At 55.4% G+C, this 16,610-nt stretch overlaps 1 protein-coding gene across 10 annotated transcripts in view; it reads left to right on the top strand.

The window, feature by feature from the left end:
• Positions 1-16,610, top strand: part of RNF123 (ring finger protein 123) — a 157,493-nt gene that overhangs the window by 68,093 nt on the left and 72,790 nt on the right. For all 10 annotated transcript variants that reach the window (XM_073352674.1, XM_073352675.1, XM_073352677.1 and 7 more), the window contains 12 exons: positions 176-249; positions 748-865; positions 3,599-3,698; positions 4,055-4,116; positions 5,135-5,206; positions 6,511-6,631; positions 8,307-8,408; positions 11,514-11,620; positions 12,008-12,200; positions 13,261-13,406; positions 14,241-14,324; positions 15,171-15,278. In XM_073352674.1, coding sequence (XP_073208775.1) covers positions 176-249; positions 748-865; positions 3,599-3,698; positions 4,055-4,116; positions 5,135-5,206; positions 6,511-6,631; positions 8,307-8,408; positions 11,514-11,620; positions 12,008-12,200; positions 13,261-13,406; positions 14,241-14,324; positions 15,171-15,278 — 1,287 coding nt within the window. The remainder of the gene's footprint in view (positions 1-175; positions 250-747; positions 866-3,598; positions 3,699-4,054; positions 4,117-5,134; positions 5,207-6,510; positions 6,632-8,306; positions 8,409-11,513; positions 11,621-12,007; positions 12,201-13,260; positions 13,407-14,240; positions 14,325-15,170; positions 15,279-16,610) is intronic.

The following is a 16,610-nucleotide window of genomic DNA, read 5'->3' as shown; positions in this document are numbered from 1 at the left end:
ACCGTGTCTCTGTTAAGCCAAATAGACTCAAGAGAGCTGTCAGTCTGTCTCTTGAATTGCTGACTTGAAACATGGCAGCTCTTTGTTCCGGCTGTACTTGTATTGGTAACTGAACCCTGGTCGCTTCCCTGAGATATAGCTTTTCCTGTTGACTCTGTTCTACCTCTCTCCCCAGATCCACTACCTCCGGCTCACCATTGCAGTCCTGAAGCACGAGAAGTCCAGGAAATATCTGCTCAATAATGTCCTGTATCCTTTGCATTTACTCCCATTCCGACATACCCCTTAGAAGATGCAGTCAGTTTTCTCTCCCTGGGTGCCCCATGTTCTGGGGGCCTCTTGTACCTGCAGGAATGGCTGGTACCATTCTCCATGGAACCTCCCTTTTGAAGAAGGGAGGGGAACTCCCTAGACTGTGGGTTCTTTCTCCTGTTCTGTGCCCAGCTTCTCTGTGCAAATCCCTCACTCCATATCCTTTGGCTGACTCCTGGAGTGAAACAACAGAGAATTCACCAAAGCAGCTTTCACAGCAATCAGCCCCCCCCAGGCACCCAGCCTGTCCGTTTTGGTGGGATCCCCCCAGTTTCCAAGCACCTCATGAAGATGGATTCAAGAGTTTGTTTGGAAAGGTGCCTAACCTCTAACCCCATCTTAGTGGTGGGGTTTCTTTTCCCTCCCCTGTGGCTCTTTGTATGGCTGACCTCCTGTGTGCTGGGCTGCTGGGCTTGTCCCTTAACTCCTGCACAGCTTTGACGTGCTCCGCTCGGTGGTATTCTTCTACATCAAGAGCCCCCTGCGTGTGGAGGAGGCTGGCCTGCAGGAGCTCATCCCCACCACCTGGTGGCCAAACCGCTTCACCAAAGAGGTGTGCAACAATATGCCAGGCGTGATGGTGGCAGGCTGGGAAAGGCATAGCTGCTTCCTTCTGGGACACGCTTGTGCTTTGAGGCTGGGTTAGATAGCCAGGTAGCTGTGCTGACCGGGATGGGTTTTCAGCTGTGTTTGATCAGGAGGTTGTGGCCATTTCTTTTTATGTGGGGACCTCTGTCCCCTCCAGACCAGACTGCTGGAGTGTGGTGTCCAAGGGTGCAGAGTCAGAATGATGGGTAGACATCCTCCTCCATGGATCAGAGCACTTGACACTGAAGGTTGGTATCCTCCCATTTGACAGAGCCAGGGACTGGCCTAGTGACAGCATGGCAGACCTGGGGGATAGAACCCAGTTTCTGGGTCCCAGGTTGTTCAACTGTTATTGAGAGTTACGTTCTGGCAGCACCTCAGGGCCCATTTTGCCAGCGCTGTACAGACACGGTCCCTGTCTGGAGAGCTCAGTCTGCCAGGCACAGATGAGCCTGGGGCTGGGAGTTGCCTGAGTCACTTGGGCATGGTAGGGATGGTCCAGTTTGTAGTTGGGCCTTTATTTGAAAGATCTAACCAGGTTGGGGGGAGGGGAGCGAGGGAGAGTCACAGCACAACCCCTTCTGAGTGACACCCCCAGGCCGGTTCTTGCAGCACCACAGCGGGATGGAGACACAGAAGGTGTGGTTTTGAGGGGGTAAAAGCAGTGGCTGGCTGGGCTCTTCTGGGGGGTCTGTGAGGCGTGGGAGGAGCTGACAGATGGGTGATGAAGTCTGGGGATGTTGGTGGGTGGAGGCAGGTTGATGCCCCTGTACACTGCTAGGGAGGTGGTGTGCTGTGTCGGATGCTGAGGTGAATGAGGCGTGCAGGGCTCAGAAGGGCTGAGGGGGCAGAGCAGTGAGCTGGGAAGGTGACTGAGCTGCCTGCTCTGCGTGGAGCCCAGGGGAGTGAGGTGCCAGAGCCGGCCAGGAGGAGGTGGCAGCACCAAGGAGCAATACCCTGGGTGTGGCTGAGGGTGGAGAGGAAGCATCAGGGCTTGCACACGGTCTGAATGCTGAGTCCAGTGAGAGGGTGGAGTCAGCGAGCGACTTGGTTACGGGCCTAAGTGATGTGCAGGAGGAGGGGGAGGTTTGGGCAGGAAGATCCAGCACTGCCCACTAGCCCCTGTTGTCTCTGGGGTGAAGGGCAGTGAGTACCTTGCTGTGACCCTGTGCCAAGGAGCTACACTGATTGCTGACTGGCTTCCATGTAGGGACTGGGGACTGTTAGCTCCGAGAGCTCTCTCTCTCTGCCTGGCGTGCAGCTGCGATTGACAGAGGCGCTTGAACAGGAGCCCCAGTGGGATGCTGGCAGGGCGTTCTCTATGGAGGTTAAAATAGCTCACAGTGACTGGGCTGCTGTCCCCAGCTGCTGGGGACAAGCTGGGTGGGGTGTCTGTCTGCTGGGGTGAAGTGGGGTGGGCTTGGATGAGTCTGATATGTGGATGATGTGTCAAAAGCACCTTGAGCTGGAGAGAGAGAGATTAACTAGTGTTGTGCGTGGGGCACCTGGGGGGCCGAGGCTGGTGTAGTGGGACACTCCGAGGCCAGGGAGTGGAGGGGTGTGTTGAAAAACTCCCTGATAGCTCCTTATTTTGTTTCCAGGCGGGGCAAAGGAGTGAAGCAGCCTTCAAGCTGTAGCTCCAGTGACAGGAAGGGGGGAGGGAGAGAGCAGGAGCTGAGCCCTAGAGCCTTCAGTGGGGAGGGGCAGCTGAGGCTCCCAGGAAATGGAGCGCCCAATAGGGCTTGGGGGCTCCCCTCCTTGCTTCCCACTTTGGTTGGTTTCAGGGGTGGGGGGTGGCTTGAGTGACTGACTTTAATTGGTTTGGGGAATGGAGAATTGCTTTTAGGAAGGTGTGTGTTGGGGGTTGGGGTTGACCTGAGGGATCTTGTACTGTGAGGGGTTGGGGGCGGGGGGTTGGGTTCGGGGCTGTTCCTGAGAGTGGGTGCAGGGGGAGATGAGGCTTGGGGACTCCTGGGGAAGGATTGGTGTTTCGTGGGCACCGGGGGGAAGACAGAGCTGGGACAAGGCACTAAAAGCAGGGCTCTAACAAGGCAGCTACTGCTTCCTTCTCCCAGCCCAGTGTGACTCAGCAGCATTGAGCTGTGGGGCTGGCAGCTGCTTGTAGGCACCTAGTTCAGTGTCTGAAGAACGTTGGAGAGGACTGCAGGGGGTGGCAGCCCTGTTCGCTCGCTGACCCCTTGACACTTTGGGGTGCAGCCCACTGGCTGGGTAGGCAGGGGAAACCCCCAGGCTGTGCTCACATAAGAACTGGCAGATCTGTGCTGCGTCCTCTGTGCGCCAAGAGCTCCCAGCCCCTCCACTGCCATCCATCACGGTCTGACCTGGGTTGCGTGCTGCTGCGCGGTGCAGGCAGGTATGCCTTGCAGGAGGGTAGGGGGCAGGGCTTCCTTCCCAAGTTGCCATTGCAATTCTGCGTGATTGTCTAGTTGCTCTCCACCCCTCAGAGGTCAGGTGCTGTGGCAGGGGAGTCGCTCTGGGCAGTGTGGCTCCTTTCTGGCTCCCATGTCCCCTGAGGGACCTGTGACACTGCAGGGAGGGCTCCTAGCTTGGCAGCCAGTTGTCAGGCCAGTCGCTCTCCCTGGTGGGGAAGGGCCGCTGTCCCTCTGTGGTGCTGGGCTTGGTGTGCTTGTCCTGGGCTGGGGTTAATTGTCAACCAATTCCCACCCGCTCACCCCAGGGCAAAGAGAGCAAGGAGGTAAAGGAGGAGAGTGCCGAGGAGAGGCTGCGCCGGCGGGCATACGACAGAGGCTGCCAGCGGCTCAAAAAACGCATTGAAGGTCTGTGAGGGGGTTGCTGCTGGGGGACCAGCGCCTTGTAGAGCTGTGGTGAAATGCACTCACACTGTCACAGGACAGGTATCTGAGCTGCCTTCAAGTGCCCTTGGCAGCCAGAAGCCAGTTGCGGGCCCATGTGTGCGGAGCTGCTCAGCGTTCCCATGGCCGCGCAGTGGGAGCTGGGGGGCCAGGCCGAGAGGGCCCAGCAGCCATGGACATGGTCCCATGCTGGCCTGAGCATGCCTTCCTGACTGCTGGGGAGCAGTCTCAGGCAATCTCTGCCCATGGTATGGGGGTGAATGGGCTCCGAGCTTTCAGGGCACTTCCTCTGATGGCTGACTTGTGTGTCACTTTCTCAGTGGTGGAGGAACTCCAGGTTCAGATCCTGAAGCTGCTTCTGAACAACAAAGACCGAGGAGGGGTAAGTAGAATGGAAACACCTCGTGGGCCCCTCTAATGTGGCATCCATGGACTGCAGGGCTTTCAAGGCAGAGCTGCTCAGCCTTTCCCCAGGGCTGTGTGGGCACCTGGCTGTGAGCCAGGGTGCCACACCTCTGCCATGCAGTACCAAGCACCCCCCAGTCTTGAATGTGGAAAGGCTGCCTTGGAGAGGGCAGCTCTCTGTGTTGATCTGTGCAGCAGGCTGCATTGCTCCTTGTGCCTTGGACTCTGTGTTAAGGGGGAGGGGAGGATCTCTGAACTGCATCTGCTCATTCTGAGAGTCACCTGCTTTGGCCCTTGGTGTCCAACACAGAAACCAGAGCTCTTCAGCTCTTCCCTCGCTCTGAATTTCCTTCCTCTTTGGGATTCTAGTGAAATGTTAGCCCGCACCCTGTGGGTATGTGGCCTCTTAAAGCTCCTGCGCATGTGCACTGCATACTGTGTTCACACTAACTGGGCACACTGGCAGATCCCAGCGGGGTCCTACTGACAAACCCACACTCACATCAGGAGGCGCTGATATTGGCAGGAAGGTGGGGTGGGCACTGGCCCTGCTAAGACTCACTCCCAGGTTACTTAGCGGTGCTGGTTAAATCGCTGTCCAAATGGCAACAGAACATGGCTGTCCATAGGTCGCTGGCTCCAAGAGGAGAGACCAAGTGTTGTTCTCAGGACATTGCTATGCATGCCAGTGGTGTGGGATGCATGTCTACAGTGGGAATAGCTTGGTCTGCCTCGGTGCAGGCCAGAAGGGGAGCTGGGAGGGAGAAGTGGAGTGCATTGGGCATGCAAACTAACACGGGAAGACTTGAAATGTCCCCAGAGGTGAAACTGGCCCTTGTGCAGAGGGTCATGCCAAGGCCTGTGTGGCACTTGATTCTCAAGGAGCTTCTGGGGGTGAATTTTGGGCCAGGTGAGCCGGAGTCCCAAAGCAGAGAGGAGAGCACAGGGGATTCTCACAGCTGGGTAAGCACCATGCCTGCTCTTTCTCCTGGCAGGGGGAAGCCTCCAGATACATCTTCCTGAACAAATTCCGCAGGTTCCTTCAGGAAAATGCCAGCAACCGAGGGGTAAGTTGTGGCGCCAGCACTGCTGCAACGGGCCATTGTTCTTCTCTAGTACCTCTGGACTGGGCAGCCCTGCCCTGCACCAGTGTGAGCTGGCTGCATGGCTGCACTGGGCCCTCCTGTCACAGGGAAGGATTTGCGCAGTGACTGTCCAGGGGATAGAACCCAGGGGACTCAGCTCTTCCCCCTGTAGCAGCCGGGCGTGCTGTCCTCAGGAGTGTGGCTTGTGCACGCAGTGTGCACTGGGGAGGGACAGGTGCTGGGGTTGAGGCAGGCAGCGGGGAGGGAGAAGCCAAATGTTTTAACCCCTCTCCCAGCCAAGGCTCTCATCCCTTTAGGGACCCCATTGCTAGCACCTCACAGGGAGAATATGACCCTGCCCTCACCCAGGCACTGAGAGCAACACGCTGTTAGGGGCATGTTGGGTCTGTTGGGGTGGTGGTGTCGGAAGGCAGACAGCATGGTGAGAGCTGGAGGTGCTCATGGCCCTGCTGTGATGCTGCTACTGTCCTCAACTTCCCAGGCTGGACCCACTCGAGGGTCAGTGAAGGGACTTGTGCTGCTGTCAGTGATACAAAGCTGACTGGTTCCTGCAAGAGTTTGTTTGTGATACCCTCATAGGCTCAGCACCTAGGAGGAATTGTCATCCTGGGACACAGCCTGTGTCTGCCCCAGCCTTCCTCTCCGATCTCATGGCTGCACTGGCCCCAGTGCAGTCCCACTACAGTAGCTGTGGGGGACACTAATGTAGATGGAGCACTGGTGCTTAACCCTGGTCAGAGCATCTCCAGGGACAAGATGTCAGTGACTATCCGGGGTGCTAGGGTTAGTGCTTTCTCGCTGCCGTCGGTGGTGGAGCTGCTCCACAGCTATTTGGGAGCAAGCCAGTACAGCCCTGGCGCCAGGGAACCCCAACTGGCAGCCTGCTTCACTTGCTACTGTTGAAGGTCTCCGTGATGCTAGTGGTCACAGCTAGCTCTGTGCTAGGTATTTGTGCCCTTCCCCACTGCATAGTTACGTTATTTAGCAGCTTGCCTTCTCTGCCACTGAGAGTACCCAGCTGGCGTTCAAATGTTTGCTAGTAGGCTGGCCCAGCACTCGATTTTGCGATGCCATGGGGAAGGGTACTGTGTAAGAGGCTGTTGCCTTCTGAGGAGGCGCTGTGTGCTGGGGCTGGGCTCTGCGGCCAATGCTCCATGCGGTCTGCAAGACAGCGGAGTGCACAGAGTGGGGCTGGGAGCAGAAAGTGCCAGAAGGGACTGCCAAGTGTGACCCTCCCTCACTGTCCTCTCTGCCACCCCCTCCAGAACCTGACTGTACTGTGCCCGCCAGAATACATGGTCTGCTTCCTGCATCGACTCATCTCCACCTTGCGCTGCTACTGGGACGGGCACAAGGCCAAGGCTCCTGCAGCCTTGAGCAGTGAGGGTAAGGCCTCTCCATGCTCCAGCAATCAGCAGCAGGGCGGCGTTGTCATGGAGGCCCCACTACACTGGGGGTGGGAACAGGATGGGGCCTATTTGCCATTCTCCAGGAGGCTGGACACTTGAGCTTGGTTCAGGAGCAGTGACCTTTCATGACCCTGCAGCCTGGGAACCTTTACACTTGGGCAGTGATGCAAGTAGAAATCATTTCTTGCTGGTATGCTGCACTTATGGGAGGGACAGGTGACTGCCCCACAGGACCCATGTGACTCCTCCCTGCCCCACCCCCAGCCCAGGACCCCCATGCTGTCCTCATCCCCTCCCCATGATCCACATCCATCCCATGTTACCTGCGGGGGGGGGGCGGGGCGGCGGCGGGCGGCTCTGTTCTCCTCCCGCTGCGCCAGAGACTTCTGCTGTACAGACCCCAGGCAGGAGAACTCAGGCGATGCACCTGCATGGAAGGGCTGGGGGTGGTACAGCCGTGCCGGAGGAGCTGCCAGTGTTTTCCTTTCGCTGCTGTGATTCCCGGGGGATCAGGGCTCTCTGGAACCGCAGCGGTGAAAGGAGCAGAAGGTGGGGCTGCTGGGCAGCCCCCCACTGGCAGCTCCTCCAGCATGGCTGCTGTACTGCCCCAGCCCTTCCATGCAGCTGCGTCTCCTGAGTCCTCCTGCATGGGGTCTGTACAGCAGCCCTGCCAGAGGACAGGACAGGGCGGGGGTGGGGGGCAGGGCTGGAGGCCAGCAGGGAAAGGAGCAGAACGCTGGCAGCTCCTCTGGCAGCTGTACCGCCCCCAGCCCTGTCCTCTGGCAGGGCTGCTATACAGATGGAGGAGACGCCGTTCCATAGAAGGGCAGGGGGCGGGGCTGAGAGTGGGTTCCTCCTGTGTCTTTCTGGTACACAATATCAGCTATAAATATCCTACTGGTATGGCATACCGAACCATACCACTGCACTTGGGGCTTGGCAGCACTGGGAAGGTGACTGGCATCGCTAATGCGGGATAGTGCTCCAGCCAGGTAACTCTGCCATGCACGCTCACTGTTTCAGAATGGCCCCTCTGAGGACATGCTTCCATAGCTCTGCCACTCAGGTTCCCCACACAGACCAGCCCTCTAACGGGAGTGGATGGGCTTGTCAGAGCCCTGAAGTGCAGGATGAACAGCACTATCTGGCCAGCGGGGCCTGTGCTAGCTACTCTTACACACACTATCCCAGCATCATCTATTCCCCCTCAGTCCTGGCCTGCCACCTTCTGCTATTCCGTCTTAGCCCCACCGCCGAGCTCTGTCCAGCCTGGAATTGGTCAGGTGTACCTCACTGTGTGGCTCAGTGGCTGGAGTGTGTTGCTAGGAACTGGGTGGAGACCTGCCCTGCTCATGCAGTGAGCAGGCTTTCAAGGACAAGGGAGCTGTGGGGGAGCAGTGTGTGGCCAGTCAGGGCTCTGAGTGCCCTGTCTCTGTGCTCGTGTGGTGTGTGCTCCGCTCTGGAAACCACCTCTGCCAGAGTGGTCTAAAATCAGAGTAAAATCTGCGGGGCAGTAAAATCTGCCAGAGTAAAATCTGCAGGGCTGTCTGGCTCCCCAGGCTGGGGCCAGTGCTCCGTGCTCTCTGTCTTTTCATGTTAGCTGGGCCACAGCCTGGGACACTCACCATAAATCTTTGTCCCCTTTCCGCCAGAGGCATATGTTCCTCCTCAGCTCTTCTATAATGGAAAGGTGGATTACTTTGACCTGCAGCGACTCGGTGGACTCCTGTCTCATCTCAAGAAGACTCTGAAAGGTGAGTGCTGGGTCGGATTGCTTCACTTTACTGGCATGGTGTGGAGTCCTGCTCTTCAGAGACCTTGGTCTAAATCGGGGGGAAGGGCAAGGAGGAGGTTGAGGGCGATGCAGTTTGTGGTAGTTTAGGGAGTAATGGGCATCTCCTTGTCCTTTAACTGCAGTAGGAAGGGGTTGGTTTCTGGGCACGTGAGGAGGGAAGGGCTGGCGTCCTGACTACAAGGAGAGGGCTGTCTGTTGCACAGATTACCATCAATAATAATGCAGAAAAGGCACACGTGTTCAATAAATGTTTCTGATCTGTATTTGGGGAAAAACAGATGATGCAGTCTCATAGGGTGATGAGAACACTTTCTATTCCACTGGTATCTTGGGAGGATGTTAAATAGATCCCGGGATACATAAACAGACATTTGCAAATCAGTGGGTCCAAATAACTTGCATTCAAGAGTTTTTAAAAGAGCTGGATGAGAAGCCTGCTGGACCATTAATGTTGATTTTCAGTTAAGTCTTAGGGCACTGGGGAAGTTCTAGAAGAGTGAAAGAAAGCCAATGTGCCAATTTTCAAAAAGGATAAATGGAATGACCTGACTAATTGTGGGCCTGTCAATCTGACATCAATCCCTGGCAAGAGACTGGAGCAGCTTATACAGGACTCAGTTAATAAAGAATTAAAGGAGGGTAATATAATTAATACAAATCTGTGTGAGTTTAAGGAATGTAAAATCTCTCTCTTTGATGAGATTATGAGTTTGGTTGATAAATTTACTAGTGTTGGTGTAATATACTTCAGTAAGATGTTTGACTTGGTACCATAAGTCATTTTAATTTAAAAAAAATTACAATGATATAAAATTAGCTTGGCACACCTTAAATGGATATAAAAACTAGCTAACTGATAGGTCTCAAAATATAAATGCAAATGGGGAACCATCGTTGACCCAGTGTGTTTCCAGTGGGATCCTACAAGGGTCTGTTCTTGGCCCTATGCTATTTAACATTTTTATCAATGACATGGAAGAAGACATAAAATCATTAATAATACTTTTGCACATAACACAAAAATTGGGGGAGTGGTAAATAATGAAGAGGACAGGTCACCGGTACAGAGCAGTCTGGATTGCTTGATAAACGGCTCAGGCAAATAAGATGTGTTTTAATATGGCTCAATGTAAATGTATGTGTCTGAGAACGTAGGCTCATGTAAGAATGTAGGCTGTATGTACAGGCTGGGGGACGCTCTTCTGGGAAGCAGTGACTCTGAAAAATCTTTGTTGATAATCAGGGTGGATAATCAGGTGAACAGGAGCTCCCAGTCTGACTCTGTGGCCAAAAAAGCTAATGAGATCCTGGGATGCATAAATGGGAATCTCAGTAGGAACAGAGAGGTTATTTTACTTCTGGATTTGGCACTGGGCAACCACTGCTGGAATCCTGCGTCCAGTTCTGGTGTCCACAATTCAAGAAGGATGTGGATAAATTGGAGAGGGGTCAGAGAAGAGTCACAAGAATGATGAAAGGATTGGAAAACCTGCCTTCTAGTGGGAGACTCCAGGAGCTCAATCTATTTAACTTAACAGAGAGAAGGTTAAAGGTTGACTTGATCACAGTCTATCAGTACTTGCATGGGGAACAAATATTTAACAATAGGCTCTGCAGTCTAGCAGAGACAGGTCTAACACAATCCAATGGCTGGAAGCTGAAGTTAGACAAATTCAGACTGGGAATCAGGCCTACATTTTTAACGGTGAGGATGATTAACTATTGGAACAACTTACCCAGGGGCATGGTGGATTCTCCATCATCTCTAACAATTTTTAACTCTGGATTGGCTGTTTCTCTAAAAGCTCTGCTGCAGGAATGCTTGTGGGGCTGGTCTCTGGCCTGTGCTCTACCAGGGGTCAGACTAGGTGAGCAAAATGGTCCCTAGTGGCCTGGGAATCTAGGCACCTAGGAGGAGTCTGCTGTGTCATTTGGCTCTAGCTGCCTTGCATGCTTCCCTTCCCTACTGCGTTATTTTAAATGGTGCCCTTCCTTGTAAGGGGTTGATGTGAAGATTGATTGCTAGAGAGGTTTGGGGGCAGGGGGAGGGGGGACAACAGTAGCCCCGTGAAGGGGGCCACGCCCATGTTAGAGGGACTGGTGGCTAACAAACTGAAGGATGGAAGGGGGTGGGAGCCATTAGGGTGTAGGGACAACCTGAAGGAGGGGTGAGGGAGACTCTGGGGAAGGGAAGATGGAGGGGGACTCAAAGGGGAGAGCAAGGGATTCCAGGATTGGGGAGGAGGGGAAGGGCACTGGAGCCAGTGGAGGGAGGAAGGGCTTGCTGGTGGAGGTCTGGACTCTAGCCCCATTACCAATGATCCCTGAGCACCCCTGGCACTTACCCTGTCAGCACAAGGGAGCTTACCGTGCCAAGGGACAGTTCACTTCATGCTCAGCAGTGGTGGGCATTGCCCTGCTGTGAAATCTGGGCAGCAGCGGAGGGATGTGGACCCACAGCGTGGCCTTACCTGAGTGCCAGGCTGGCAGTACTATTACCTTGGTTTAGCTGTCTGGCTTTCCCATGGCTGTCTGTACAGCGTGGGGCACAGGTGCCACCCGGGGAGCTGGAATGGGGGCGCTGGGATCTCGCTGTGTAGGCAGCGTTGCAGTAATGGACAGGATCTTACCCAGGTTAGATGGGGCAGAACAGTGCCCTGGTGTGTGCCCCAGCTGGAGGCACTGCTCCATCTCCCAGGAGTGCCCTGGAGCCTGCCCATGGCCTCTCACGGGGGTGCTGCAATGGGCAGAGCCAGGGCTGTTTCCAGTTATGCAGAGTTGCCATTGTGGGGTTGTGCCAGGGATGTGTGACGACAGCACCGGTCCTGCTTCTGGTGTAGCAGACTTGGACTGTGCTAGGCCAGCTAGGGAGTAGTGGAGAAGAGCGTAGGCTCACATGTGAGAGGGCAGGGGTGAGGAGAGCAAAGGGACCAGAGAACTGTGACTTCACCGGGACAGCGTCAGTGTCTTCCCCCTCCACTCCCTGGGGCTGGCCATGTGCCATTCCGTGCTCCAAGGGAGTGGGCCCACAATGAATCCTGATCCCATGGCTCCTTTCACACAGATGACCTGGCTTTGAAAGCAAATATTCTGATTGACCCTGCGGAGCTGCAGGCTGTGACCATGGACGACCTGGACGAAGATGAGGAGACCGCAACCTCCACAGCCCAGGTGGGTCCAGTAGGCCTGTGCCCCCAGCAGCAGCTAGAGAAGCCACATGATGGGGAAGAGAGGGGACTGCTGAGTGAGCCTGGTGGCTTCCGGTGTCCAGTGTTCAAGTGCTGCTGCCATCAGAGAAGTACCTGTAAAGGCGTTCCCATCTCTGCACAGCTCTGCTCCCTGTCTGGCCAGAATGGGGTGCTGCGTCCTGTTGGTCCTGCACAGCCAGCCCAGCTGTGGCAGGGAGGGAGGGAGCAAGCTGGGGTCTGTCACATTAGCCCTAGGAAGCCAGGGAAATTCTGGGCTGGCACAGTTGCGACCCTTGGAGATAAAGGGCTCGGAGTCAGTGGGCAGCCTAACGAATGGAGCTGCTCACATTTCTGACCTTCTGTGTCTCAGCGCCCAGTTGCAGCACTGGCCATTGGTGGTGCCCTTGCCAGGCCCAGTTGGCTCAGCTCACCCACCCTGGGCCGTGCCAACCGCTTCCTCAGTACAGCGGCTGTCAGCCTGATGAACCCCCGGCGGCCCCTGGGCACCCTGGAGAAGATGAAAGCACGCACGCTGAGTGTGGAGCAGCGGACAGAGGATGACAGTGAGTAGTTCCTACTGTATGCTTGTCAAGGTGTCAGTTAGGGGTGGGAGAAGCAGGCAAAGGAAAAGGCCCAGCCAGTCCCCGGGAAATGGATCAGTCCTGAGCCTAGCTGAGAAAGGGCCACAGCAATTGCTCGCTGTCTGATTGAGGAGTTGTCGTTTAGCCAGTGAGCTAGCTCAGTGTGTGATGCTCAAAGCCAGGAGGTGCTGGGGGCTGGCAATGACCTGGGCATGGTCCTGCTCACAGGAGCTGTGGGAGAGCCAGGAGTGCATCTGAGTGCTGTCACGGCAGCGCTGATCCCTGCGCGGGCAGTCTCTCCTGAAGCAGGTTATCAAAGCGCCTGCATTTTCTTTAAAAATCAGTCAGTCCAGTTGCCTACCCAAAGGTGAGGAGGCGAGCCCAGTGGCTGAGGACTCAGCCCCGGCTGCTGCAGTGCATGGGCAGGAGCAGGCCAAGCAGTGGGCCTGGGGGGCTCACATGGGGGCAGGTTAGAGCCGAGGTGGTGGGGCCCAAGTCTGTAGTCAGTGGCACTTGGCATTGCGGACTAGTGGTGCATAACAGAGAACCTGGGTCTGAGTTCCCTACCCTGCCCATCCTTGATGATCTTGGCCTCACTCTGATTTTGGCAGAGGCTGCTGGGTTTTGCTCGTTTGCCTGGCAGTGCCCAGAATGCCCCAGTTGTGTCCAGCCCTTTCCCAGCATGCAGCGGGAAAGGTAGGAGGCTCACACCGTTCTGCTCAATGTGTGTTTGCCAGGTGCTTCCCTCCTTGGCCTGGGGAGGATAGGGACTGTGCGCGGGCCGGACTGCAGTAGCACGTCAGACAGGAGCACTGCTAACCCTCTGAAAGCCAGCTCAGCCCCTTTGTGTGAGGCCCCCACCAGGCTCGTAGAGAGGGAACAATAGCTGGGGAAAGGCATGGGGTGGGAGGGAGCTGTGCAGTGGTCATGGTCCCTGAGAATACTGCACACTGGGGGTGATGCATTGGTTAGGAGGCGTGCAGGCCTCGTACTGCCAGCGACACTGCTGAGAATTCTCTTCTGTCTTGGGGCTGGGTTGCAGTAGAAGGCAGCCATGGAAATGAGGGTCTGTTACTGGGGAGACCCCCTGAGGAGCCGGAACAGTCAATCACTGAGAACTCCCTTCTGGAGATCCTGGATGGAATAGTGATGATGTACAACCTCAGCGTCCACCAGCAGCTTGGTAAGGTGAGCAGAACCCATAGGGGAGGAGGTCACAGCCCTTGTCGTGCTGCCCCGCACTCGGGCCAGCACCTGTGGGTCCTTGCAATGAGCCAGCTCCCTTGTGCCTATCGAGCCACCAGAGAGAGAGGGCCACCTTGGCCAGTGTGCATATCTGTTTGTGGCACAACCCTGTTTCTTTTTTTGTTCCACTCATCCTGGGGTGATGGCTCTGGCAGGAGGGGACCCTGTGTCTCAAGTAGGGACTGCAGATCCTGTCCCAAACTGCATTTGTTACGCTTCGGTGTCACTGGAGATTGCAGCTTAGTCCGTGATCTCCAGCCCCCCACCTCTTTCCCCCCGCTGTTGTGGCTATACACACAGGTTAGAGGTAGGGCTGAATTCCTTTCCTGGAGAGTGGGAGCTGAGTAACAGCAGCATGCTGGGGCCTAGAGCACAGGGATGCTGGACCAGATGGCTGTTCACCTGAGCAGCCCAGGGCATGTTGGGATCTGGACGTCTCTGCTCAGTCCACCAAGTTCAATCCAGGACAGAGAAGGGCTCACTGCTAGCATAGCATAGCGGGTTACAAGCTAGCATAGGTCTTGCTTTTGGTCCTTTAGCCTTTGCTATGTGTGAGCAAGTGGCTGGTTTTGGTGAGGAGGAATTGCTCCTGTATCTGCAGTGAGAGCAAATCACTGCAGCTCCAGCCTTCCGACCCCCTGACCTGCAGAGAGCAGCCCAGCCAGGGGACAGGAGTGTTGCGATGCTGGCCGGTTTGCTGCTTTCTGGGGTCCGGCTGCTCTTAACCATGCTGGAAAAGCTCTGTGCTGGCATCACCATTCCCCACTTGTCTTTCAGATGGTGGGTGTGTCTGATGATGTGAACGAATATGCCTTGGCACTGAAGGACACAGAGGAGAAGATTAGCCGATGTCCAAAGAGGGTAAGGAGTCCCTCCAGTAGCCCCCACAGCTTCCATCTTTGTAGCCTTTGCAGAGCCCTGGGGCAAAGGGCTCTGCCATCTCTGCCAGAGGATAGCTCAAGCCAGGGGTTGCGAGGAGGCTGGCAGGGAGGAGGAGCACGTGCACTGTGCGGTTCAGTTGCTGCTTCTCTAGAGTGCAGGCCCCAGCAGCAGGCCAGGGGGAACAAAAGCACGGGTGTTGCTCTCCATTTACCTCTGGGGTTCACAGGCTGAGGAGCCTGCCTCATGGGACAGGTGGACCAGACTGGTCTGTTACAGGGTGTAGAGTTTCTATCCCCAAGAGTATTGAATAAAATAACCCTCCAAACCCAGCCCGTGGCATAGACGCCCCACCCACTTTGGGTCTGGGCACCGCCGTATGCAGTAGTGGGGCTTAGGGGAAGGACACCTGACAGATGGTGCTACCAAGAAACCAGACAGGAAATGCCCAGAACAGTTTCTGGCTCAGGGCTCCTGCAGGTGGAGGGTAACTCCATCTGACGAGTCCTACCAAAGGCTGCCTCTTACAGCAGGTGATTTGAAAGCACTTGGATACCTAGGGGCTAATTCCTGGCCAAGGTTCCTGGTCCTGGGGTTCTTGCTGGTCAGGGCAGCGATCGATCCCACCTGGGAATCGCTCTGCTTCAGGCTTCCACTCCCCCAGCGTTCGCATGGATGCCTCTTAGCTGGACTCCGGCCCCTCTGGCTCTTGCCTGTCCTCCCTTGCGAACCATAGAAGGGGGGACCTCTTGTGTCCTGTCCATTCTGCTCTGCACCGTGCCTGTCTGGTCAGGGAGGGACTCTTCACGCCCGCTGTACTTCTTTCAGAGGAGGGACATATACGAGGAGCTGGTGAAAAGCCAGAAGGTTTTCTCAGAGAAACTCAACCACCTGAGTCGCCGGCTAGCCTGGATCAACGTCACCATCTACTCCAAGGTGAGAGAAGTGTGTGGTGGGAGGAGCCTGGGGGAGGGTGGGCAGCGGTTCAGCCTGACCCCTGTGAAATTCTGAGCTGTGGGGGTTGTCGTATTGATTTTGATGGACTACACGGGCCCAGAGAGTCCCACGGGTTAACGTGACCCTGCCACTGTTCCTGTTTAAAACTCTTAATGTTGGTTTGGGCCTAGGTGAGCAGACGCCTCGGCCTGCTAATACCATGGCAAATGCACCATTACAAACGAGGCAGCATTTCAGTAAAGATCTAGAAAAAGAAGGAAACCCAATTAAAGTACTGGAAATATGAAGTTAAGTGGGGCTTTCATTGTAACACTATTTCTTCTCCTACCCCCACTCCCTCCCCCTTTGAGCTGTAGAGCCTTTGGCAGGAAGCTCCACCCCCTCCCCCTGTCTGAGACTGAGGTAGAAGTAAAGATGGTACTAGCTGTTCTCTTTGAGGAAAAGAGAAGCCATGAGTTGGAATGGGCTGGAGCTGCCACTGCTGTTAAAGTTCAATCCCTTTTTCCTACAAAAGAAAGCAAGACAAGCACATGAAAAGGGGAAGAAACCACAAAGAGAAAATGCAGCTTCTGCCTCTGGGGCTGGCTCTGACTTGCTGAACCCGGGTTTCTCCAGCAACGAGGGTGCATGTGGTCTGATCAGCCACTTCTGCACCTGGCAACTTGTCCCAGCGCAGGTCTGTTCAGGGCATTGCTTTTAGCTGTGTTTTTGGTTACAGGCTTACAGCAGTGTTGCAGAGCATATGGTCCTTAGACAAAAGGAAAAAGAGGGCTAGGAAAACGTAAAGCAGGGGGGAGGAGGGGAAGGGAGGTGTGTGATAGCAGGCATCAATATCTTCATCCCAGGGCGTGACTGGGGTTTAGCTGGAGCTGGTGGAGGCAGTGTAATGAGGCCTTTGCTTGCCCTCGCAACAAATCAGCCAGAGACCCCTTCTGAGTGCAATCACCAGTGCTTTTTATTTTCAGTGTCAGCTCCCACCACCTTCTATTTACAGTCTGCTCCAAACCAGCAACCTGGGGGACAGCTAGCTTCTCCAGCCAGCAGGGATGTACAGCCTTTGGCTCCTTCCTTTCCTTTCCTTTCTCTTCCCCCCGTTCACTTCCTTCCTGCCAGCCTTATATAGTCCTCGGCTAATAAGGTCCACAGGTGGTTCCCTTCTAGTAATTAGGTATGGCATACTCAGCCAGACCCAATTAATACTTCTTAATTGGAGCTGGGTTAACAGGGGCCTGGCTCAGGACCTCCTGGCCAGCACCCTGTTACAGGCAGGGATGTGTTTTGACTCCCTTTCTCTGGCCCAGGTTGGTCAGA

The sequence above is a fragment of the Lepidochelys kempii genome, chromosome 7, assembly GCF_965140265.1.
Source record: "Lepidochelys kempii isolate rLepKem1 chromosome 7, rLepKem1.hap2, whole genome shotgun sequence".
Classification (NCBI taxonomy): Eukaryota; Metazoa; Chordata; order Testudines; family Cheloniidae; genus Lepidochelys; species Lepidochelys kempii.
Note: the sequence above shows the minus strand (reverse complement) of the source record. Positions and strands in the feature narration are given on the sequence as shown.